Raw genomic sequence first — 25,781 nt, forward strand, 5'->3', positions numbered from 1 at the left:
TGTTTATGTTTTGTTGGTTTTGGGTGTTTATTTGGTAAAGGGGTTATGGGGTGAAGTATATGGTTTTGTGTTGAGTGTAGATGTCTAGCGTTGTCTATGTTGGTTAGTCATCTAGGAGAGTCTATGGTTACCTGAATGAGTTCCCAATTAGAGACAGCTGATTTCGGTTGTCTCTGATTGGGAGCCTTATTTAGGGTAGCCATAGGCTCTCATTGGTTGTGGGTAATTGTCTATGTAAAACGTTTGTAGCCTGTATGTATGTGCACAACGTTTGTAGCTTCACGGTCGTTTTGTTGTTTTGTTAGTTTGTAAAGTGTTTTGTGTCGTGTTCATCTTCGTGTTGTTTAATAAAGAAGATGGCTTATTTTCCAACTGCTGCTTTTTGGTCCGTCAATCCGCCACACGATCGTGACACACATAGTTAACTTCCTGGATGCCCTAGGAGTTCTGAGGAGCTGTGAGGAGTTCTGAGCCCAGGTGGAGCTAGAGGTCAAAGGTTAGTAGAGTTTCTACCCAGGAACCATCTGGGCATTCAGGCTAAGCGTTCCTATTGATCATAGAGGCACTCCAAACTGAGCTGCCTGGAGCCTGACAGATGTTATAAGTCATTGAGGCAAAAGCATAATCAAAAACTCTGTCTGTCTGTCAGTCTGTCTCTCTCTCTCCCTCTCTTTCTCTCGGTCTCACGCACGCACGCACACACACACACACACACACACACGGTTCCATGCTCAGTCAAGGCTAACTGATTCGGGAGATGTCTGCCGGGATGCAACAAACACCACAAATCCTGTCCCTCTGTCTGTCTGTCTGTCTATCCAGCCCCTCCCACTTCAGAGGCCAGCTGCCTCCCTCCCCTCCCCTCTCCACCTCCCTCTGCTTTTAATTAAAGCACACTGGGGACTTCATGAAACTAGCGGCATGGCTGTTAAGAGTCACGGCCTCCCTCACACGCTGACAAGACAAAACAAGGCTTTTAACCCCATTACAACTGAACTGTTTTCTTTTTAATGAGTGGAAACTGAAGCATTGTCCTATGTGTCAGTAACTACCGAGGATGATAAATGCTCGCACCATACAGAGTGAGGTAAATGTGTGTCCATACAAAGGAAGGTCCAACTGTAGCGTGCCAATACTGTTCTTGTAAGGACTGTCGTTCTCCTCATCCTCGGACGAGGAGAGGAGAGAAGGATCATCAGACCAAAATGCAGCATTCGGGAAATAAGCCATCTTTTATTTAAACACGACGATGGCAACACGAAAAACAAAACACTTTCAAAATTACAAAACAAGAAAACGACGTAGACGAAAAAACCTGAACATGAACTTACTTAACTAAAACGTAAAACTCACGGACAGGAACAGACTACATCGAAACGAAACGAACAACCGAACAGTCCCGTATGGTGCAAGACATAACACAGATACGGAAGACAATCACCCACCAACAAACAGTGAGAACACCCTACCTAAATATGACTCTTAATTAGAGGAAAACGCAAACCACCTGCCTCTAATTAAGAGCCATACCAGGCAACCCAAAACCAACATAGAAACAGAAAACATAGACTGCCCACCCAAAACACACGCCCTGACCATAAACACATACAAAAACAACATAAAACAGGTCAGGACCGTTACAGTTCTCTTCAAGTAATCCACTGTGATAGGTAGTATTCTCTCATACAGTCAGTGATGATATACATTATTCTCCTAAAACAGCCCACTACAGAGTACACTAATCTCCTTACATGACTCTTTGTCGTGTGCACTATTCTTCTCAAGGTGTTCTCAAGCTGACAACAGTTAAGTATAACAGGATCCTTCCAGCTTGAGAGATGGAACACTCAAACAAAATATGTGAAGGGAGAGTAGAGTATCCACAATGAAACAGTGAGCATGGAGGGTTACATGCACAACAAATAATACGATTATTGTGGATAATAATACGATTATTGTGGCTAGTCATATTAATATAATAGTTTGTTTAAAACATTTACATGCTTTGCAAGAACGGGTTCCCTAATAATGCTGTTTACATGGACACATCTGAAATCAGGCTACTGAGGGGACATTTTTTTTTATAAATGCAAGAAATCACCAAAATAAACGTTCTACCACAGGGACCATTTTATTTTTGCGAAACCTTTTTGTTTCTGAGTTGGGACATTTAAAGTTTGCATGTGAAAACTCTTTCTAAGATGCGTACCTTCAGTTTTTCCAAACTCACTTCATTCGTAATAAGAGGGAGGGTCGATCGGCTGAGGCTAGCACATGCGCAGATCAAATACACTGCTAGAACGCCGATTTAGCTGTTTACATCATTCAAAACGTGACCTCACGCCAATTAACATAGGCAGAGTAAGGTGTTTACATGTCCTAATCATTCAAAACGTGACCTCACGCCAATTAACATAAGCAGAGTAAGGTGTTTACATGACTATTTCAGTACTCGGCATACTGCCACAATCAGTATGATATCAAATTATTGGTCTGCATGTAAACGTACTCAGTGCATGAATCCTGTTGCTTACCTTTCCAAAGTCCCGCACATCAAACAAGTCGAAGGCCTCAAAGAGTTCACTCTTCTTCATGCCAAATATGTCATAGCAGGCGGAGAGAAATGTCCTGATGTTCTTCAAGCACAGGAACTGGAAACAGAGAAAAGGGGGATATTTTGATTATTAGTTGGATGATAATATAAGATGATTGACCATACAGTCACACAAAGTCAAATGAGTCACTTTATTCTGATGACAGACTTGCTTCACTGCATAGCTCGATCTCATATTAAATGCGTATTTATTTAAGTCTAGACAGAAATGTAAGCCGATTTGAGAAATCCCTGTCTATTCAGCGTCTTCTCAGAATCAGACTCCAGTCTCACTATTATCATTTATCAACGCTGGTCCTGACCTGTTTGCCACAAACTGTCAAGAGGGCCTAAACATTTATATTGAAAATCTGGAGGCCAGAAGAGGCTCATGTCTGGTTCACACTTCAACATGGCTGCCACACAACACATTCCCATTCCATCTGGCTTTGACAATAAACATACTGCCATTGTTGTATATGTGAAAATGACAGAGTCAAATCAAATCAAATGTTATTTGTCACATGTTCCCGAATACAACAGGAGTACACCTTACAGTAAAATGCTGACTAAGAAGCGCTTAACCAACAATGCAGTTTTAAGAAAGTATTTACTAAAATAAACTGAAGTTAAAAAAAATTGAAATACAAAAATAAGAAAAATAGAAAAATAACAAATAATTAAGGAGCAAAAATCAAATAACAGTAGCGAGGCTATATACAGCGGGTACCGGTACAGAGTCAATGTGCGGGGGCACCGGTTAGTCGAGGTAATTGAGGTAATATGTACATGTAGGTAGAGGTAAAGTGACTATGCATGGATGATAAACAGCAGCGTAAAAATGGGTGGTGGGGTGGGGACAACGCAAATAGTCCGGGTAGCCATTTGATTAGCTGTTCAGGAGTCTTATGGCTTGGAGGGTAGAAGCTGTTAAGAAGCCTTTTGGACCTAGATTTGGTGCTCCGGTACCGCTTGCTGTGCGATAGCAGAGAGAACAGTCTATGACAGTGTGGTGCCAGGACAACAACCTCTCTCTCAATGTGAGCAAGACAAAGGAGCTGATCGTGGACTATAGGAAAAGGAGGGCTGAACATGCCCCCATTAACATCGATGGGACTGAAGTGGAGTGAGTCGAGAGTTTCAAGTTCCTTGGTGTCCATATCACCAACAAACTATCATGGTCCAAACACACCAAGACAGTTGTGGAGAGGGCACGACAACACCTTTTCCCCATTAGGAGACTGAAAACATTTGGCATGGGTCCGCAGATCCTCAAAACGTTCTACAGCTGCACCATCGAGAGCATCCTGACTGGTTGCATCACCGCCTGGTATGGCAATTGCTCAGCATCTGACCGGAAGGCGCTACAGAGGGTAGTGCGTATGGCACAGTACATCACTGATCCAAGCTTCCTGACATCCAGAACCTCTATACTGGGCGGTGACTCCACGGAAAGCTCCTTCTGGCCTTCTTCAGCCACTTCTTCAGCCACTACATGGGCTTGCTCCTACCTTTCTTTCCGATTTGGTCCTGCCGTACATACCTACTCGTACGCTACGGTCACAAGACGCAGGCCTCCTAATTGTCCCTAGAATTTCTAAGCAAACAGCTGGAGGCAGGACTTTCTCCTATAGAGCTCCATTTTTATGGAATGGTCTGCCTACCCATGTGAGAGACGCAGACTCGGTCTCAACCTTTAAGTCTTTACTGAAGACTAATCTCTTCCGTGGGTCATATGATTGAGTGTAGTCTGGCCCAGGAGTGTGAAGGTGAACGGAAAGGCTCTGGAGCAACAAACCGCCCTTGCTGATGTAAGAAGGGCTATATAAATACATTTGATTTGAAATTTGATTTGACTACAGGATCCTCATCGTCCCTGTTCCCATATCTCTCTGGACTTCGTCACTGTGCTTCCCCCATCTGATGGCAACACCGTCATTCTGACAGTGGTGGATCGGTTCTCTAAGGCTGCTCATTTCATCCCTCTCCCCAAACTTCCCTCTGCCAAGGAAAGGGCCCAGCTCATGGTGCAGCACGTCTTCCAGATCCATGGACTCCCGGTGGATATGGTTTCCGACCGGTGTCCTCAAATCTCATCTCAGTTTTGGAAGGCGTTCTGCACCCTAATTGGGGCGTCGGCCAGCCTATCCTCCGGATTCCATCCCCAGTCGAATGGCCAGTCGGAGCAAGCTAACCAGGACCTGAAGACCATCCTAAGATGTCTGGCCTCAACTAACCCCACTACCTGGAGCCGACAACTAGTCTGGGTGGAGTATGCCTGGAACACCCTTCCCTGTTCAGCTACGGGACTCCCCTTTTGAGTGCACCATGCAGTATCAACCTCTGCTCTTCCCAGAACAAGAACTAGAAGTCAACGTACCCTCGGCCCAGATGTTCATCCCCACTGTTGACGTACCTGGAGAAGAGCTCGGGTAGCACTTCTCAAGACCAACTCCAGGTATCGTCAGCAAGCAGATCGCCACCGGACTCCAGTTCCCCTCTATCGCATTGGGCAGAGGGTATGGCTGTCCACACGGGACCTGCCCCTTCGGGTAGAGTCCCGAAAACTGTCCCCCGTTTCATTGGTCCGTTTTCCATCTCTAGATTCCTTAGTTCCACTGCTGTCCATCTCTTGTTACCCCGTACCATCCTCATTCACCCTACGTTCCATGTGTCTAGGATTAAGCCCGTGTCTCACAATCCTTTGTCTTCTGTCCCCAGGACCACCCCCCCTCCCCGTATCATTGATGGCCATCCGGCATACACGGTGAGACGTCTCCTGGGTGTTCGACCAAGGGGCAGGGGTTTCCAGTACCTGGTTGACTGGGAGGGTTACGGCCCGGAGAAGAGGTGATGGCTTCCCGCTAGAGACATCCTGGATTCAGCCCTCATCACGACTTCCACCACTGACACCCCGGTCAACCAGGTATGCGCCCAGGTAGGACGCCAGGTGGCGTCCCTAGAGGGGGGGTACTGTCACACCCTAATCAGTTTCACCTGTCCTTGTTATTGTCTCCATCCCCTCCAGGTCTCGCTTGTTATCCCTGGTGTATTTATCCCTGTGTTTCCTGGCTCTCTGTGCCAGGTTGTTTTGTATGTTCCAAGTCAACCAGCGTGTTTTTCCCATACTCCTGCCTTTCCCATTCTCTTTTACTAGACCTCCTGGCTTTGACCCTTGCCTGTTTTCTGGACTCTGTACACGTCGGCCTGACCATTCTGCCTGCCCTGACCTCGAGCGTGCCTGCCACACTGTACCTCCTGGAGTCTGAACTGGTTTCAACTTTTTGCCTGTCCACAACCATTCTCTTGCCTACCTCTTTTGGATATAATAAATATCAAAGACTCAAACCATCTGAGTCCCGTGTCTGCATCTGGGTCTCACCTCGTGCCCTTATATCGTCGGAGGGCATAGCGGGATTTCTTATAAGCGTCTGGGTTAGAGTCCCGCTCCTTGAAAGAGGAAGCTCTACCCTTTAGCTCAGTGAGGATGTTGCCTATAATCCATGGCTTCTGGTTGGTGTATGTATGTACGGTCATTGTGGGGACGACGTCATCAATGCACTTGATGAAGCCAGTGACTGATATAGTTTACTCCTCAATGCCATCGGAAGAATCCCGGAACATATTCCAGTGTGTGCTAGCAAAACAGTCCTGTAGCTTAGCATCTGTGTCATCTGACCACTTCCTTATTGAGCGAGTCACTGGTACTTCCTGCTTTAATCTTTGCTTGTAAGGAGGAATCAGGAAGATAGAGTTATGGTCAGATTTGCCAAATGGAGGGTGAGGGAGAGCTTTGTATGCATCTCTGTTTGTGGAGTAAAGAAGTTTTTTTCCCGCTGGTTGCACATTTAACATGCTGGTAGAAATTAGGTAAAAACGGATTTAAGTTTTCCTGCATTACAGTCCCCGGCCACAAGGAGCGCCGCCTCTGGATGCACATTTTCTTGTTTGCTTATGGCCTTATACAGCTCGTTGAGTGTCGTCTTAGTGCCAGACTCACGTATAACTGCATAGTCCAGAAACTTTGTTGAGTTTGAAAATGGATGGGGCTATTGTCTGTCTAAAAGTACAGCCTGACATCCTGACAGAATCAAATAAGTCAAGACTCCATCCAGTATTATTAAGAAGAAGATCGTTTACTGACTTGCCAAACCTTTCTGCCTAGTGCACATCCCAAATCTGAAGTAATTAACCTAATGTAGATCAATAGACAGGCCTCTTCCAATCCAGATCAGTCTCCGACAGAACTGCACATAGGCAGAGTCAGTAGCCTCAAACCCTGCCACATAACGTTGGCTGAATAAAAATTGATTTAGTGAAGCTAAAATGCTGACGCGATGGATGCTACTGCCGTCGTACAGTTGAGTAGATGGGAGAGGTGAACATCACACTCAGTGTAATCTTAACCTTTTGATCAGAGTGCTGTGTCTGGGACAGAGACAAACGAGGAGGCCCGTTAAGATAATTGGCTGACATAAAACATGGTTGACACACAGTGTGTTAGCTACTCTGTGATAAACTCTGGATGAAATTGAGGATGTTGTCATAGACTGTTTTATAGGAGGATGCTGTTGGCACACCCCTGTCATTACTAAATTAGACTACAGGTAGCCTAGTGGTTAGAGCTTCGGTTGCAAGATCGAATCCCGGAGCTGACAAGGTAAAATCTGTTGTTCTGCTCCTGAACAAGGCAGTTAACCCACTGTTCCTAGGCCGTCAAGGAAAATAAGAATTTGTTCTTAACTGTCGTCAGCCAGCCATGAGCGTCGAGAGCCGTCAGCCAGCCATGAGCGTCGAGAGCCGTCAGCCAGCCATGAGCGTCGAGAGCCGTCAGCCAGCCATGAGCGTCGAGAGCCGTCAGCCAGCCATGAGCGTCGAGAGCCGTCAGCCAGCCATGAGCGTCGAGAGCCGTCAGCCTGCCATGAGCGTCCAGATTCGTCAGTCAGCCATGAGCTGCCCTTCAGCCAGAAAAGGCTATATACCCAGAACTGCCCCTCAGTCCAGAGCTGTCTCTCTGTCCGGAGCTGCCTTTCAGTCCGGAGTTGCCCCTCTATCATGATCTCCCTCTCTATCTTGATCTACCTCTTTATTCTGATCTATCCCTCTGTCTTGTGCTATCCCTCTGTCTTGATCTATCTCTCTGTCCCGGTGCTGTCCCTGTCATTGATGTTACTAAGGGGATTTTGTGGGGGTAAAATGAGGGTGGACATTCTTAGGGGGAGATGGAGGCTAGGATGGATTATGGTGGGGTGGGGACCTCGCCCGGAGCCTGAGCCACCACCGTGGTCAGATGCCCACCCAGACCCTCCCCTAGACTTTGTGCTGGTGCGCCCGGAGTTCGCACCTTATGGGGGGGGTTATGTCACGTTCCTGACCTATTTCTGTTAGTTTGTTATGTGTGTTAGTTGGTCAGGACGTGAGGTTGGGTGGGCATTCTATGTTTTCTGTTTCTGTGTTGGTTTTGGGTTGCCTGGTATGGCTCTTAATTAGAGGCAGGTGTTTGGCGTTCCTCTAATTAAGAGTCATATTTAGGTAGGCGTTGTCACAGTGTTCGTTGTGGGTGATTGTCTTCCGTGTCTGTGTCTGTACACCACGCGGGACTGTTTACGGTTTGTTCGGTTTGTGTAGCCTATGTTCCTATTCGTGCGTTTTCTTGTTTTATGTAAGTACGTCGTCTAGGTCTGTCTACACTGTTTGTTGTTTTGTTAGTTTAATCAAGTTCGTGTTTCGTTAATAAAATATGTCTGTTCTCTACGCTGCGCCTTGGTTCCCTCAATACTCCTCCTCTTCCGAAGATGAAGAGGAGGAGGAATGCCGTTACACCTAGTTAAATAAAGGTAAAATAAAAATCCCAACCAGATCTGAGCTGCAATGCTCTCTCATCTGTAACAATGCATTGTGTACTTGTTCATTTCTGTAGCAATATGCTGCTTCTCTGCAGGTTTTGAGAATTGCAGGATAATTGACATTTATGAATTGCATGGTCATTGACATCATGAAATGTGCATATTTAAACCATATCGCCAAATGATGGACTTAAGTCACTCAACACAGGATATCCCCAACAACGAATGAACATAGTAGAGCCTTCAGCCCCTGTATTAAGATTACAATCTTAAATGGCTATATGCTGATGGTAACATCCTCCAATACAAGACTTAATCACAACAGGCAGTTAGAATGACATCAGTCCTCACAAACAGGTAGTGATGTACAGTGAATAACCAGTAACCAGGGCCGTTTTCAGGGCTGTACTGAAACCCTTCAGAGATGGGGTTGTTTGCTTACTTCTTTTTCGTTTGGTCTTGACTCACAGGCAGGCTTTCACAGGAAGTGTTATTTATCGGTTGTTCTCTCTCGCCCGCTCTCATTTTTACAACAGCACAGCTGTTGTCTGTGTGATACTGTTGTCTGTGTGATGCTGTAACTCTGCTAGGCACGACAGTAGATGCAGTCAACGAGTCTGGGTTACTAGAACAGTGTTACAATACTAGTAAACAATGCCTTGTTAAAAACAGAAAACACAAGTCAAACAACTGAGAGAGGCAAAGTCATCTTTCTCTATTCATTATAACAGTTTCTCTATTCATATTTCTCTATCCAATATTTAGCTATCCTCCTGAACTGTGGCACAAGATGAGAGCCGTCTGTGAAGATGATGATGGGCACAAACATCAAATATTAAATTCTGCTCCACTCAAATCGCATCAGGCATTACAGATGACTTCACAAGAAAGGCCTTGGGGCAGAAAACCCCAGATAAGACAGTCAGAGTGAAGGGCACGCAGGCAGCTAGTAAATAATGTTGAATGTTTACACTTGTATGCATGCCGTTTTATCTGAGGAGCACATCTTGGAGACGGCCGCCCGGGGGCTTCTGAGCAACCCGAAGAGCTTTAGTATCTGAAGGAAACAGCAGCCTCACAGAAAGGCATCTGAAACCCACAGCACTAGGCTCAGTGGGCTGAAACCCTTTCTGTAGCACTGGGGTGAAGCATGCTGGGTGCAGGGAGGGACGGGGGTGGTGAGGAAGCACCAGGGAGGCTCGGGATCGTTTCACACTGAGCTGTTTTCTGCATTAGGAACACTCAGCCCCCTAAGGCTCTTGTACAGTACAGAAAGAGGCCTGACTGGTGTGGGTACCCTCAAAACCATCCTCCTTACATGGAATGATGATTTCACACCACGGCTTATTGTTGCATCCCGGCAGACACCTCCCGAATCAGTGAGCCTAAACTGAACATGGAAACATGGGCCTGTGTCAGAGAGTGTGTGTGTGTGTGTGTGTGTGTGTGTGTGTGTGTGTGTGTGTGTGTGTGTGTGTGTGTGTGTGTGTGTGTGCGTGTGCGTGTGCGTGTGCGTGTGCGTGTGCGTGTGTGTGTGTGTGTTAACCTGTAGAGTAGGGAAGGGGGCCAGGAAGGATGCAAGGGTAAGTGTAGGGAGAGTTCACCACATCACTGTACAATGAAGGTGTAGCATTTCATATCTGAAGCACCATGCCAAACCCATCTGCAGAAATAAGACAAAGAGAAAATGGTTTCTACCACCATCCAATCCCACATTCTGCTTTTCAAGTCATGTGGTATTGCTGTGTTGAATCTGTTCAGAGCGCTTTAGCTCCATAATAAGGATCTTATTTCGTTCTGCTTATGTATTCCCTTCAATACGCTCCAAAGCTCCATGGCAACCACAGTGTGGGGTTCTTTTAAAACCCCAGTGTGTATTGTATGTAGCCTAGCCTACCAGCTACTACCTAATCAAATCCTACTCTATTTGGTCTAAAGTCTCCCACATGAAAAGCCAAACTGAGTTAGACTCATCTCATCTCTTTTGGTTAATGAGTGTCAATTAACAGCCGGTTAGATGGCTGACTCTGTCACAGAGGAAGCAGAGGACGTACTGATGTACAGTGAATGAGATTAGAGACCTGAGAGGCCTCTTTCTGTTTGTCATTTCACTCAATCTGATATGCCCACAGACAACCCAGCCCAGCCAACAGGGAGCGAGAGTGCCAGGCTGCATCTGAAATGGCAACTGATTCCCTGTTTAGCGCACTATTGACCAGAGCCATATCGGCCCTGGTCAAAAGCAGTGCACTATGTAGGCAATAGGGTACCATTTAGATGCAGACTGTGTGCTACTAGCCTGGAATCCAAACTGATACAATGGTCAAATGGAGCATATGAGTTTGGATTCCAGGATAGTGTGCTACTGCTTGGAGCATCCGACATAGACAAGACAGATAGAACAATGGTTTAACTATAGCCCTGTAGCAATGAATACCATCGTATTCAACAGGGTATTGAATCAGAATGACATAACCCCTGCATGCTTTCTCTATGACTCATACCTACTGTATCTTATGACCATCTCTTGAGATTGTGTCAGGTGAGAAGAAATGGTGTCATATGAAACCCTATAGGAGGAAAACAGAGGGCCACGGACCATGGTAATGTATAGCTTAATGTATGGGCCTATGACATGGAAACAGATCACCAGGGTTCCCTCCAAAATGGCACACCCTATTCCCTATGTAGTGCACTACTTTAGACCAGAGCCATATGGGTATTACATAAGGAATAGGGTGATATTTTGGGACACAGGCCAGACCTGAGGTACTGTATATGTCACATACATTGATGTGAGAGCTGGGACCTGTTCTCAGCTGTGTCATCAGGAAACCTGAGTTGGAGTGTAGGCGAATGAATATGTGCTGACTGCAGAGGAACATCTGTCCGCCTTTTACAACCAGGTCCAGCTAAGGGTCAAACCCAGCCAGAAGACAGACAGCTAAAACAGCAGGATGCACAATCCAGAGATACACCCCCTCAGATTGTACTCTGTCCATAAACCTCCTAGGCAGTGGATAGTAGACTCCATACTACACACTAGACTCCAGTAACTGCCACAGAATGACGTATTTCTCTCACACCCAGTCTGAAGGATAATACTCATCAGTGCAGTCTGCACTCGAATCAAAAAACGAACTGAGACATACGCCAGCAATTAATTTATTCGGGCACCAGGTAGCCTAGCAGTTAAGAGCGTTGGGCCAGTAACCGAAAGGTATGCTATCCACTCCCTCTAGTGGTGTGGGGGCTGTGCTTTGACAAAGTAGTTGGGGTTATATCCTGCCTGGTTGGCCCTGTACGGGGGTATCGTCCGACGGGGCCACAGTGTCTCCCAACCCCTCCTGTCTCACCCTCCAGTATTTATGCTGCAATAGTTTATGTGTCAGGGGGCTAGGGTCAGTCTGTTATATCTGGAGTATTTCTCCTGTCTTATCCGGTGCCCTGTGTGAATTTAAGTATGCTCCCTCTAATTCTCTCTTTCTCTAATTCTCTCTCTCTTTCTCTCTCTTTCTCTCAGAGGACCTGAGCCCTAGGACCATGCCTCAGGACTAGGATGACTCCTTGCTGTCCCCAGTCCACCTGGTCGTGCTGCTAATCCAGTTACAACTGTTCTGCCTGCGGCTATGGAACCCTGACCTGTTCCCCTGGACGTGCTACCTGTCCCAGACCTGCTGTTTTTTCTCTCTCTACTGCTGTCTCTAACTCTGACTGATCGGCTATGAAAAGCCAACTGATGTTTACTCCTGAGGTGCTGACCTGTTGCACCCTTGACAACCACTGTGATTATTATTATTTGACCATGCTGGTCATTTATGAACATTTGAACATCTTGGCCATTTTCTGTTATAATCTCCACCCGGCACAGCCAGAAGAGGACTGGCCACCCCTCAGAGTCTGGTTCCTCTCTAGGTTTCTTCCAAGGTTCCTGCCTTTCTAGGGAGTTTTTCCTAGCCACCGTGCTTCTACATCTGCATTGCTTGCTGTTTGGGGTTTTAGGCTGGGTTTCTGTACAGCACTTTGTGACATCGGCTGACGTAAAAAGAAAAAGAATACCATCTGTTGATGTGTCATTGAGCTAAGAACTTAACCCTCATCTTCTCCAGGGGCGCCGTACTACTTAACAGCATTTACACTGCACCTATCTGGTGTATGTGACAACAAAACACATATTTTGTATTCACTTTCATTACTCATCCCTAAGGCTACAGGGAGAGAGAGATTGAGAAATCAAGAGTGAGAGACAGAGAGGAGGGGTCGAGAGAGATCATACCTTTCTCCCTGACTCTTCTATTTAACAGTACAGACTTATTTAACGCAGCACTGACAGGCACAGCTCTTCATGACAGCCCTGTTTCATTACATTATTAATGAGAGATGACGGATTGGCCTCAGCTGGCCGGCCTGCTAGCTACGGTCCACAGTAGCTGATCCAAACCCAGGGACATACAGTAGGCTGCGTTCCAAATTGCACCCTATTCCCTTTATAGTGCACTACTTTTTTACCAGTGCACAGAAGTAGTGCACTATATAGGGAATAGGGTGGGATTTGGGACACATCCACAGACTAATAACATTTGGCGTCTCCAACGCCTCTTATATGCTTTCATGTACAGCCCGAGGTATTTCAAAAGGGTGGGAAGTCGCCCATAAAGAGTAACAACGTTTCTATATCTTTCGGCATTTTCCATGAAATGTTTCCCAACCCACATCCACCTGAAGCTAGAGGTTATGTATGTGTACACCTTGATGGATAGCAGTACAGTTTATGTTATTTGGTGCGATCCAGGTGCTCTGTCTTGTCTGTTTACGGAGTGGCTCAAGTGATGCAGAAATTCTACGATGGGGTCATGAGAGACGGAGGGTTGGGATAGTTTGGCTGGGATGTGGTGGAGGCCAGAGAGATTCATGGGTAAATGTCCTTCATGGCAATCTTCACAGTAAAGTAGTGTGTTGGCCAGGCATGGGTATGTCAATATTCATAGGACAGTAGTGTGTTGACCAGGCCAGGGTATGTAAATCTTCACAGTAAAGTGTTGTGTTGACCAGGCCAGGGTATGTCAATCTTCACAGTAAAGTAGTGTGTTGGCCAGGCCAGGGTATGTAAATCTTCACAGGACAGTAGTGTGTTGGCCAGGCCAGGGTATGTAAATCTTCACAGGATAGTAGTGTGTTGGCCAGGCCAGGGTATGTAAATCTTCACAGGACAGTAGTGTGTTGGCCAGGCCAGGGTATGTAAATATTCACAGGACAGTAGTGTGTTGGCCAGGCATGGGTATGTCAATATTCACAGGACAGTAGTGTGTTGACCAGGCCAGGGTATGTAAATCTTCACAGTAAAGTGTTGTGTTGGCCAGGCCAGGGTATGTAAATCTTCACAGGACAGTAGTGTGTTGACCAGGCCAGGGTATGTAAATCTTCACAGGACAGTAGTGTGTTGGCCAGGCCAGGGTATGTAAATCTTCACAGGACAGTAGTGTGTTGACCAGGCCAGGGTATTTAAATCTTCACAGGGCAGTAGTGTGTTGGCCAGGCCAGGGTATGTAAATCTTCACAGGACAGTAGTGTGTTGACCAGGCCAGGGTATTTAAATCTTCACAGGACAGTAGTGTGTTGACCAGGCCAGGGTATGTAAATCTTCACAGGACAGTAGTGTGTTGGCCAGGCCAGGGTATGTAAATCTTCACAGGATAGTAGTGTGTTGGCCAGGCCATGGCATGTAGAGCTTCACAGGATAGTAGTGTGTTGGCCAAGCCATGGCATGTAGAGCTTCACAGGACAGTAGTGTGTTGGCCAAGCCATGGCATGTAGAGCTTCACAGGATAGTAGTGTGTTGGCCAAGCCATGGCATGTAGAGCTTCACAGGACAGTAGTGTGTTGGCCAAGCCAAGGCATGTAGAGCTTCACAGGACAGTAGTGTGTTGGCCAGGCCAGGGTATGTAAATCTTCACAGCACAGTAGTCTGTTGGCCAGGCCAGGGTAGTGTGTGTTAGGGGACACATACACCTTTACTGCTCATCAGCTGTAATGACCTGATCCAAGGCTCTCCCTCTCCAGCCTCTCTGTTGTCTCGGAAGAGGCAAGGCGTACGACCATCGTCTTCTCACTGGAGCATGAATACTGTCTGGCCGGCCCCCCCTCCTCCTCCTACTCCTCACATCTCATCCTCCTCCTTGTCCCCCCACTCCCCCTCCCCTCCTCCTCCTCCTCCCCATCCAGTAAAATATCATACATTTGGTTTCCAGCTCCAGGGGGTGTGTGAGACAGGTCAACTGGTGTCTGACCCTGCGTTCATGTGTGTCTGTGCGAGCGTACCATAGTGTGCTTCTGTATGTAACTATTAACACTCTTCTCCACCACAGGTATATACGGTGCATTTGAAAAGTATTCAGACGCCTTGACTTTTTCAACATTTTGTTAAGTTACAGCCTTATTCTAAAATGTATTACATTTAATGTTTTCCTCATCAATCTACGCACAATACCCCATAATGACAAAAACAGGTTTTTAGAACATTTTGCAAATGTATTAAAAATAAAAATTAGACATACCTTATTTACATAAGTGTCACGCCCTGACCGTAGATTGCTTTGTATGTTTCTATTTTTAGTTTGGTCAGGGTGTGATGTGGGTGGGTATTCTATGTTGTAGGTCTAGGTTTTCTATTTCTATGTGATTGGCCTGGTATGGTTCTCAATCGGAGGCAGCTGTCTATCGTTGTCTCTGATTGAGAGCCATACTTAGGTAGCCTGTTTTCCCACTTTTGTTTGTGGGTGGTTATTTTCTGGTTAGTGTTTGTTGCACCTTACATAACTGTTTGTTTGTCGTGTTGTTGTTTTGTTAGAGTGTTCATATTTATTAAAATAACGTATTATGAATACTTACCACTCTGCACCTTGGTCCTCTTCTCCTTCTCCCGACGACGTTCGTTACAATAAGTATTCAGACACTTTGCTATGAGACTCGAAACTGAGCTCAGGTGCATCCTGTTTCTACAACATGATTGGAGTCCACCTGTGGTAAATGTAATAAATTGGACATGATTTGGAACGGCACACACATAAGGTCCAGCAGTTGACAGTGCATGTCAGAGCAAAAAAACAAGTCATGAGGTCAAAGGAATTGTCCATAGAGCTCTGAGACAGTATTGTCTCGAGGCACAGATCTGGGGAAGGTACAAAAAATATTCTGCAGCATTGAAGGTCCCCAAGAACACAGTGGCCTCCATCATTCTTAAATGGAAGAAGTTTGGAACCACCAAGATTCTTACTAGAGCTGGCCGCCCGGCCAAACTGAGCAATTGGGGGAGAAGAGCCATGGTCAGGGAGGTGACCAAGAACCCGATGGTCACTCTGACAGAGCTCCAGTGTTCCTCTGTGGAGATGGGAGTCCCTTCCAGAAGGACAATCATCTCTGCCGCACTCCACCAATCAGGTCTTTATGGTAGAGTGGCCAGGCAGAAGCCACTCCTCCGTGAAAGGACATGACAGCCAGCTTGGAGTATGCCAAAAGACACCTAAAGGACTCTCAGACCATGAGAAACAAGATTCTCTAGTTTGATGAAACCAAGATTTAACTCTTTGGCCTGAATGCAAAGCGTCACATCTGGAGGAAACCTGGCACCACCCCTACACTGAAGCATGGTGGTGGCAGCATCAAACTGTGGGGATGTTTTTCAGCGACAGGGAATAGGAGACAAGTCAGGATCGAGGGAAAGATGAACGGAGCAAAGTACAGAGACAACCTGGATGAAAACCTTCTCCAGAGCGCTCAGGACCTCAGACTGGGTCGAAGGTTCACATTCCAACAGGACAACGACCCTAAGCACACAGCCAAGACAACGCAGGAGTGGCTTTGGGACAAGTCTCTGAATGTCCTTGAGTGGCCCAGACAGAGCCCGGACTTGAACCCGATCTAACATCTCTGAAGAGCCCTGAAAATAGATGTGCCGCAACGCTCCCCATTCAACCTGACAGAGCTTGAGAGGATCTGCAGAGAAAAATGGGAGAAACTCCCGAAATACAGGTGTGCCAAGCTTTTAGCGTCATACCCAAGAAGAAGAGTCAAGGCTGTAATCGCTGCCAAAGGTGCTTCAACAAAGTACTGAGTAAAGGGTCTAAATATTTATGTAAATGTTCTCAGAAATTTGCGCAAAGAAATCTAAAAACCTGTTTTTGCTTTGTCATTATGGGGTATTGTGTGTAGATTGATTCAATTTATTTTATTTTTTCATTTTAGAATAAGGCTGTAGTGTAACAAAATGTGTAAAAAGTAAAGGGGTCTGAATACTTTCCGAATGCACTGTATTTCTAGCTGTCCCTCTACACTGCACCCAAAGACAATGAAAATAGACATACAGTATTTAAATAGAGCTCAGCAGAGATGTCCAAGTATCACCAATACCCACTATTACACAGCATGAGAAGCATTAGACATTCTCATTCACACTTAGTGGAGAAACATGATATGAAATACATATTGTTAATACGTACACCACTGAAACACTAGGCTACACACTGCAAGGCCAAGTGCTCTTTGCTTTAAGCATTATCATTACTGACTGCCTGACTGACTGCTCTATCTATTTTTAGCAGGATAGAAAATAATGTCCATTTCATTTGGCTGGAGGTTTTCAATGCTCCACTGGAGATTGGACAAACAGTAAAGGTTGCAGGCAACAGAAACATCTCTCCCTCGTGTGCATCATCTGGACATCTCAGAGTGGGCGTATTGATCTAGGATCAGTTTAGCCTTTTAGGACATATTGAAGAAGATTACATGGACTGGGGAGAGCTGATCACTTCATGAATAACGAGTCGGATATCTACTAAGACCGTGACAAGGACAAAGAAATAAAAACCTGTGTTGACATATAACAAATGGGGACATTCATGTGTTTCATGTTGTGTTGTTCCCATCGGATTCGTATTAGACATGGATTAAAATAGAGTTAAATGCTATCATCAATGGCCATTGTTTTCAATGTAACTATGTCAGTATTGACGAAAAAGCTCTCAGAAAGCACTTACAACAATACTGATGAAATGAACCAGTCTGGTAGGTCTCAAAAACGCAATAAACATTGATTGGAGATCAGACTCTCTTCCTTTTTGAAAATCATAAAATGTAATTACATGATTCCTCATATAGCATTACCATTTATTTGACTGGCGCTCTGCAGAGGTACATATTCTATATTAAAAACCGGTTGGTTCAATTGTGATATACGGCCAATATACCATGGCTAAGGGTTGTGTCCAGGCACTCCGTGTTGCGTTGTGCAGGAGTAGCCCTTAGCCATGGTATATTGGCCATATACCATACCCCTTCGAGCCTTATTGCTTAATTGAATAGCATAGGCAAATCATAGGAAAATGAAAAGTATGGCCTCTATTTGTAACATATGCTCAGAGATGATATCCAAGTGAAAACAAAAGTTCTGTTGAAGATGACTCTTCATTTCTATGAGCACTATCATTTATTTTGGTCTATAGATTAAAGGTGATGGTTTAAATGGATCCATTCAAGGGATTTCCAGGTATGTTGGTGTGTTGTATTTGCGTGTTTCCGTAATTTCATGACCATGGGAAAGACTTGTGCCAACGTCATCATGAAAACTGCATTAATATACATGTCATATCATGATGACGCTGCGGAGAAAACCTGCATGATTACATTAAACAACATTCGAATTTCAAATCAAAGGCTTCACTGACCTTGGTCTACAACTCAACATCACGCGACATGGGATAAAACAATGTCTTGTTACATGTAGTGGTGTAAGGTAACTAAGTAAAAATATACTTAACAAAATATATACGCAACATGTAGTGCTGGTCCCATGTTTCATGCGCTGAAATAAAAGATCCCTCAAATTTTCCATACGCAAAAAAAAACGTATTTTTCTCAAATGTTGTGAACAAATTTGTTAACAACCTTATTAGTGAGCATTTCTCCTTTGCCAAGATAAATCATATACATGACAGGTGTGGCATATCAAGAAGCTGATTAAACAGCATGATCATTACACACGTGCACCTTGTGCTGGGGACAATAAAAGGCCACTCTAAAATGTGCGGTTTTGTCACACAACACAATGCCACAGATGTCTCCAGTATTGAGGGAGTGTGCAATTGGTATGCTGACCTCATGAATGTTCACCAGAGCTTTTGAAAGAGAATTGAATGTTAATTTCTCTACCATAAGCCACCTCCAACATCGTTACATTTCGAATGCTCAGCCAGGAGAGCAATATGGTCCAAATCACGCACCTATCAATATAACGCACTGTCATCCCTAATGTCTCTGATCTGGCGGACTCCCTTAACACAAATACTGCATTTGTAAATTATGTCTGAGTGTTGGAGTGAGCCCCTCGCTGTCTGTAAATTAAATAAACAAGAAAAGTGTGCCCCCTGGTTTGCTTAATACAAGGAATTTGATTGAGAGTGTTTACTTTTACTTTTTATGTTGACTCAAGAATGAGTACTTTTACCACCACTGTACTTAACTACATTTAAAACAAGATACTTTTAGACTTGTATTCATGTAGAATTTTAATGGGTGACTTTGACTTTTACTCTACTCATTTTCTAGAATATTTTTTTATCTATTTTGTATTTCTTTTGTAAAAAATACATTTTGTATTTTTTTTTCTCCCCAATTTTGTTATATCCAATTGCAATCCAATTATGATCGTGTCTCATCGCTGCAACTCCCCAAAGGGCTCGGAAGAGGTGAGGGTCGAGCCATGCGTCCTCCGTAACATGACCCGCCTAAATACTCTTCTTTAGACCTGCCCGCTTAACCCGGAAGCCAGCAGCACCAATGTGTCGGAGGAAACACCGTTCAACTGATGACCGAAGTCAGCCTGCAGACGCCCGGCCTGCCACAACGAGTCGCTAGAGCGCGATGAGCCAAGTAAAGCCCCCCCAGGCCAAACCCTACCCTAACCCGGACCATGCTGGGCCAATTGTGCGCCGCCCTATGGGACTCTATTAAGGTATTTTGACAATTGAGTACTTTTCCCACCACTATCATAGAATACAATTTCCCAAAACATCTAAATCTATTCCAGCAAGGGAGATACAGGTGAATGCAGAACTTGGACGATTAGGAGAATTCTGAGTCATTCGGAACAAAATCAGTAATGATGACATCATCAAAGTGTCCCAACACTTTCCTCTTTCCATTTCCTCTCTATCTCTTTCTCTCCCTCCCCCTCTCTTCTATCTACCTCTTGAAGTAATGTTCTTACATAAATGGGAACTCTGAAGCTTTGTCATGTATCAAGTCAGGTTGCTTCTGTGTGTTTTTTTAGACAGAGTGGGTTTGGCCCAGGCATGTCAAGTTTCACTTCCTTCCTCTATTCCGTCTCCTCACTTCCTTAGTGTGCCAAAGCTCAGAGACAGTCTTTTTGAAAGAGGCCTATATGTACTGCTGCTGCTGTCGATGCATTGTGTGCATTCACGTGTAAGCCACGTTGTGCAGGTAATACTGAAACCAAACCACGACTTACAAAACCTTTTGGTCTAGACTCTGGAGCATAACAGTCTCAGCAGCCATTTGCCCATCTACACTTCCTCTCAATTGACACTTTCATACTGCCCTGTTGTAACATCCACACACACACAGATAAACACATACTGTACCTAATTTTTGTTTAAGTAAGACACTTTTAACTCACTCCTGCTGCACCTGTTGCACTTTCCTCTCACAAGCAGACACACTCCCATGAGAAAATACTACAACAGCATCCAAAGCTATTCTGTGGATGTCAGATTTATACTTCTCCTTTCCTTAGAACTTGTGACCTTGTGGATTTTATGGAGAATGTACGAAGGCCAATACCGCTCATATCCATTTAATTTATCTCTTGCTTTCATTATTTGTATCTCTTGAAAGACAGGGCCCAGTCAAAATGTTTCCAGGTTCAAGCAAAATCCTGTCACAAGAAATGTTTGAGTCGATTTCTAGTTGTATTTGTAGTGCGTAACTGTTACTACATAACTTGTCTTACCCTGAGAAAACAACAACTACTGGATATTGGTTTTGACTGAACACAGCAGCTCAAAAGTCACACTGTTAGCACACTTCACATCAGAGAGACACACGCTGTTAGCACACTTCACATCAGAGACACACGCTGTTAGCACACTTCACATCAGAGAGACACACGCTGTTAGCACACTTCACATCAGAGAGACACACGCTGTTAGCACACTTCACATCAGAGAGACACACGCTGTTAGCACACTTCACATCAGAGACACACGCTGTTAGCACACTTCACATCAGAGAGACACACCCTGTTAGCACACTTCACATCAGAGAGACACACGCTGTTAGCACACTTCACATCAGAGAGACACACCCTGTTAGCACACTTCACATCAGAGAGACACACCCTGTTAGCACACTTCACATCAGAGAGACACACCCTGTTAGCACACTTCACATCAGAGAGACACACGCTGTTAGCACACTTCACATCAGAGAGACACACCCTGTTAGCACACTTCACATCAGAGACACACGCTGTTAGCACACTTCACATCAGAGAGACACACGCTGTTAGCACACTTCACATCAGAGACACACCCTGTTAGCACACTTCACATCAGAGACACACGCTGTTAGCACACTTCACATCAGAGAGACACACCCTGTTAGCACACTTCACATCAGAGAGACACACGCTGTTAGCACACTTCACATCAGAGACACACACTGTTAGCACACTTCACATCAGAGAGACACACGCTGTTAGCACACTTCACATCAGAGACACACACTGTTAGCACACTTCACATCAGAGAGACACACGCTGTTAGCACACTTCACATCAGAGACACACACTGTTAGCACACTTCACATCAGAGACACACACTGTTAGCACACTTCACATCAGAGAGACACACGCTGTTAGCACACTTCACATCAGAGAGACACACGCTGTTAGCACACTTCACATCAGAGACACACGCTGTTAGCACACTTCACATCAGAGACACACACTGTTAGCACACTTCACATCAGAGACACACGCTGTTAGCACACTTCACATCAGAGAGACACACCCTGTTAGCACACTTCACATCAGAGACACACGCTGTTAGCACACTTCACCTCAGAGACACACGCTGTTAGCACACTTCACATCAGAGAGACACACACTACACACTCCACTACTTCCCTCTTGCCAACCCCGCTGCTGCCATCACTGCTGGACAACTAAGTCTCCAGAGGGGCTGATGAGTTGTGCTTTAATTACGCGTCTAATACAGCCACGGGGCCCGCTGCTTTGAGGGTCCAGGCCCCTGTGTTCAGAGAGGGGTCTCTGATATGGCTCTGTGCAACAGACAGGTCCTTTGTGCTCTGGGCCTTCTAAGGCCTTTGTCTGGGTCTCTCCGCGGTCCCTAGGGTCCCACTGGGTGAGGGGAGGCCTAGCGTCCCATGTGTTTGTAAATGGACCAATGATAAAATAGCTACTGCCACTGTGTATTCATTAATTATTCACTGTGGTATTCATGCATCTCAACCAACCCTCCGTTATGTAAATGACACCTCCATGGAGCACTGAGGGCTGGGGGCAGTGGGTGCTTCCCAAATAGCACCCTATTCCATATTTAGTGTACTAATTTTGAATGGGCCCTGGTGAAAAGTCGTACACCATATAGGGAGTAAGGTTCAATTTCGGACGCAGATAGAAAGTTGTGGAGGGGATTTTTTTTAAATTTCCCCTCCAGTTTCTGTGTGATGTACAACCAAAGGGAATTGGTCTCCTTAGCATGCTGTATGAATGGGTGTAGCACACTAGTAGTGTGTTAAGCCTAAGGGCAGAAATATTATATCCGCTTGGTCTACAATCAAGAGAAAGTAGGCTGAGCAGAATTGTAAATATTAATCGTATTTGCTTCAGTGATGTACATGATTTACATTTACATTTAAGTCATTTAGCAGACGCTCTTATGTAGGTGTTTACACTTTTGTATGTCTCATCCTTATTGAATCATAATGACTAATCCAAGCTGGCATCAAGCCATGTCTAAAAATAACATAGTGTTACAATGGGTAAGCATAGGACACATCCAATGTGCCTGCTACATAGTGTGCCATTATGTCATGACTTAGAGCGGATGCTGGCAAATAATGATATTCTCTCGATCAATAATTGTAGCCTTTGGCCTTGTCTAACCCTGAGAGTAATACACAGCTCAACCTCTCTTCTTACCAACACAATCTAGTTTCCTCTCTTAAAGCACCATGCAAACATTGTAATTTGTTTGAGGCACTAAAAGCAATAAGAAAATGTCAATAACAATAGCAAATGTAATGGTCCACTTGACTTCGACAATTTTAAAAACAAACTTGATTACGAATCTATTGTAGAAGTATATCATATTGACATGAGGATTGTAGAATTGTTTTAGAGTGCACTCACTCTGTCACACAATCTGTCTGTCAGCTTTACACTGATAGTTGGTTTGTGAAGGAGCTTACTCATTGGCTGCTTCATTCGAGTGTGCGATGACTGAGTGTGCGTGAAGACTGAGTGTGTGTTTTCGTATATGCGTGCGGCCATGTGTGCGTGTGTGTGACTGTGGGAGTGCGTACATGCATGTGTGTGTGTGTGTGTGTGTGTGTGTGTGTGTGTGTGTGTGTGTGTGTGTGTGTGTGTGTGTGTGTGTGTGTGTGTGTGTGTGTGTGTGTGTGTGTGTGTGTGTGTGTGTGTGTGTGTGTGTGTGTGTGTGTGAGTATGTGTGTGGCAGTCAGGTGCTCTAAAGGTTGGTCTAGACTCGTCACATGGAGTGACCGTCCCCTCTCTCCCCTGAGAGTTGTCATTGAGACACAGATTTAGCTGTGATGTGAAGGAGAATTATAATCTGCCCAGCCCAGAGCCAGGCCAGGCTGTGACAGGACAGGCTTGGCGTGGGACAGGACAGGAGCAGATGGTCTTTGACAACCAGGAGAGGAGAGGAAAACGTGGCAGGAGGCAGGAGCCTCTGTTTTTAATAACGCAGAAGACAGGGGAGCTGTACCTGTACCTGACAGTCACGCTACCTGTATGTCTGTCTGTCTACCTATCTGTCTATCTGTATGTCTGTCTGTCTGCCTCCTATCTGTAAATCTGTATGTATGTCTGCATGTCTGTCTGTCTACCTATCTGTCTGTATGTCTGTCTGTAAGCCTTTCTGTGTGATAGGAACATAATAGATATTGTCATAGACCTGTACTTTGTACTGGCTATTGACTCAATATGGAACAATAAATCAATATGAAAGGATGAAAGTGTAGAGACACAAGAGCACAAATCAAAAACAACTATGTTACAGGGAAGGGAAAATGAGGAAAGCACAGAAAAGACCAGCTACCACTTATTTATAATAGACAAAACGTGTAATGTACTGTCACAGAGAAATGTGATAGTTGGCCAATGTCATTTTACTGCCTTTGTGGGGCTATTCATTTGATTATTTATTTATATAAATAAATATAAATCAAAATATGGGGGAGGGGGAAACATAAGAATTGATTGAAACTGTTTTGTTTATGTATATAAAGCCACATCCTCAAAGTAACCTCTCTACCTCCAGCTGAATGTGTGACTCTCATATCCTATAGACAGCCTGGTCTCGTAGACTAGATGTATGGTTATATAAGACAGAAGGTTAATTAAGGCAAAAACTAAAGGAGTATGATTGGTCGGGGTGATTAGGTGGGTGTATAATGCGAAAGTCTAGCAACCCAAAGGTTCGAATCTCATCAACTTTAGCATTTTATTCAATCATCAACTTTTCAACTACTTACTACATTTGAGCTACTTTGCAACTACTTAGCTAGTTAGCTAACTCTTCCCCTAACCCTAGCTAATGTTAGCCACAACAAATGGAAATTCCTAACATATCATACTTTTGCAAATTCATTACATGTTGTACATTACAAATCTGTAACATATTGTACCTTTTGCAAAATCTTAACATATAATAGGAATTGTAATTTGTAACATATCATACGAAATGGATGATGAACATCCAAAATTAATCCATACCATCGAAACCTAACATCTCATACTAAATGGAGTGTCAGATTTATGTACAGAATAATATGAAATGCCATAGAGGGCAAGCGAGGTCTGACTCGGTTCAGATAACGGTACAGCTTTGCTGTAAGAGATCGAAATAATGGAAACTTCCCTCGATGACAATAAAAAAGAACACTTTCGAGGATATGAAACAATTCCCAAGTTCACAGCGAACTAAGTTAAACTAATGTGATTCAAACTGCCAACAGGTTTTCCCTCCCTCTGTGCAGTCTTCTATGTTTTTGATTACTCCATTCGATGCGTGGAAATATGGGTATTGTGGTTTAGCAGAGTATTTGAAGCGTTTAATGTTTTTTATATGAAATTATTGTAAACACGTTTCTTATTTTACCTGTGACATCTGCGGTCTGAGATTGATCTCTTTGAGGTTGATGGACTGGGGTCGGAGGTTGTTGAGAAGTTGACACAGGAGCACTCCATCTCGGAGTGTCTGAGCCAGGTCAAATACCTGGGCGGACTCCCATGTTACCCGATGGTTGGGTGGAAGCACCTTGCAGTTGATCAGCCATAATGCGCACTGCCTCCAATACTCCATCATTGTTAATGTATGGTTGAGATCAAACAAATCTTCCGCAAGGAATAAAGCCTATTGGAGTCTAATCAATAGCGCGCGCTAACACAACGTTGTATCCATTTCAATCTGCAATATAAACGATGAAAGCGAAACTAGGTAACCGGATTTGATTATACTTCCCTCCGTTTCATAGCAGAAATAAAGGTACATTGAAAGAGGCTATGCTGCTGGCTACGTGTGTACTCTGTCCATTGATGACTGAACCGTTCCACAACTGACAGTAACGGCAACACTGTTCGTACGCTCTCTCTCTCTCTCCATCTCCCTCTCTCTCTCTCCCTCTCTCGCGTTCTCTCAGTCCATACCAACCCTCCGCCTCTCCTTTTCCGCTTGCCACTCATATGTTCCATAGAGTTAATTACTGCATTGATATTTGCATTGTGTCACTCACCTCAGAACATTCTTAGAAATAAAAAAACACCAAGTGCTGTTTGGAAAATTGTAGCCTATTAAGAACGATTTAGAAGTAGCCGTAGTCTATTCGGAGAGGATGAATATTAAATGACTTAACTTTAGTTAGAAAAATTCACTTCCATAAAATTATTTGAATTATTTAACATAAATAGAATGGGTTTTGTCTGTTCCATTGATCGAAAACAGATTTTGATTACATTTGGTTAAATATGTCAATTGTCTGTCGCAGCACTGGTGACCTCAAAG

General features: G+C 44.6%; 1 protein-coding gene across 1 annotated transcript; it reads right to left on the minus strand.

The window, feature by feature from the left end:
- Window positions 1-885: 885 nt before the first annotated feature.
- LOC129822919 (guanine nucleotide exchange factor VAV3-like) lies at window positions 886-25,418 on the minus strand. The gene is made up of 2 exons (XM_055881467.1): window positions 24,879-25,418; window positions 886-2,651 (listed from the first exon to the last, which is right to left on the minus strand). The coding sequence occupies exons 1-2, from the start codon at window positions 25,083-25,085 to the stop codon at window positions 2,481-2,483; spliced, it is 378 nt and encodes a 125-aa protein (XP_055737442.1). The 5' UTR covers window positions 25,086-25,418; the 3' UTR covers window positions 886-2,480.
- Between the last annotated feature and the right edge of the window lie 363 nt (window positions 25,419-25,781).

Source organism: Salvelinus fontinalis, chromosome 25 (assembly GCF_029448725.1).
Source record: "Salvelinus fontinalis isolate EN_2023a chromosome 25, ASM2944872v1, whole genome shotgun sequence".
NCBI classification, from domain to species: Eukaryota; Metazoa; Chordata; class Actinopteri; order Salmoniformes; family Salmonidae; genus Salvelinus; species Salvelinus fontinalis.

Coding starts and splice junctions, on each gene's coding strand:
- LOC129822919 (XM_055881467.1), bottom strand. CDS start 25,085: ATGATGGAGTATTGGAGGCAGTGCGCATTATGGCTGATCAACTGCAAG. Junction 2,652..24,878: donor TCAGACCGCAGATGTCACAG/GTAAAATAAGAA, acceptor CTCTGTTTCCAG/TTCCTGTGCTTGAAGAACAT.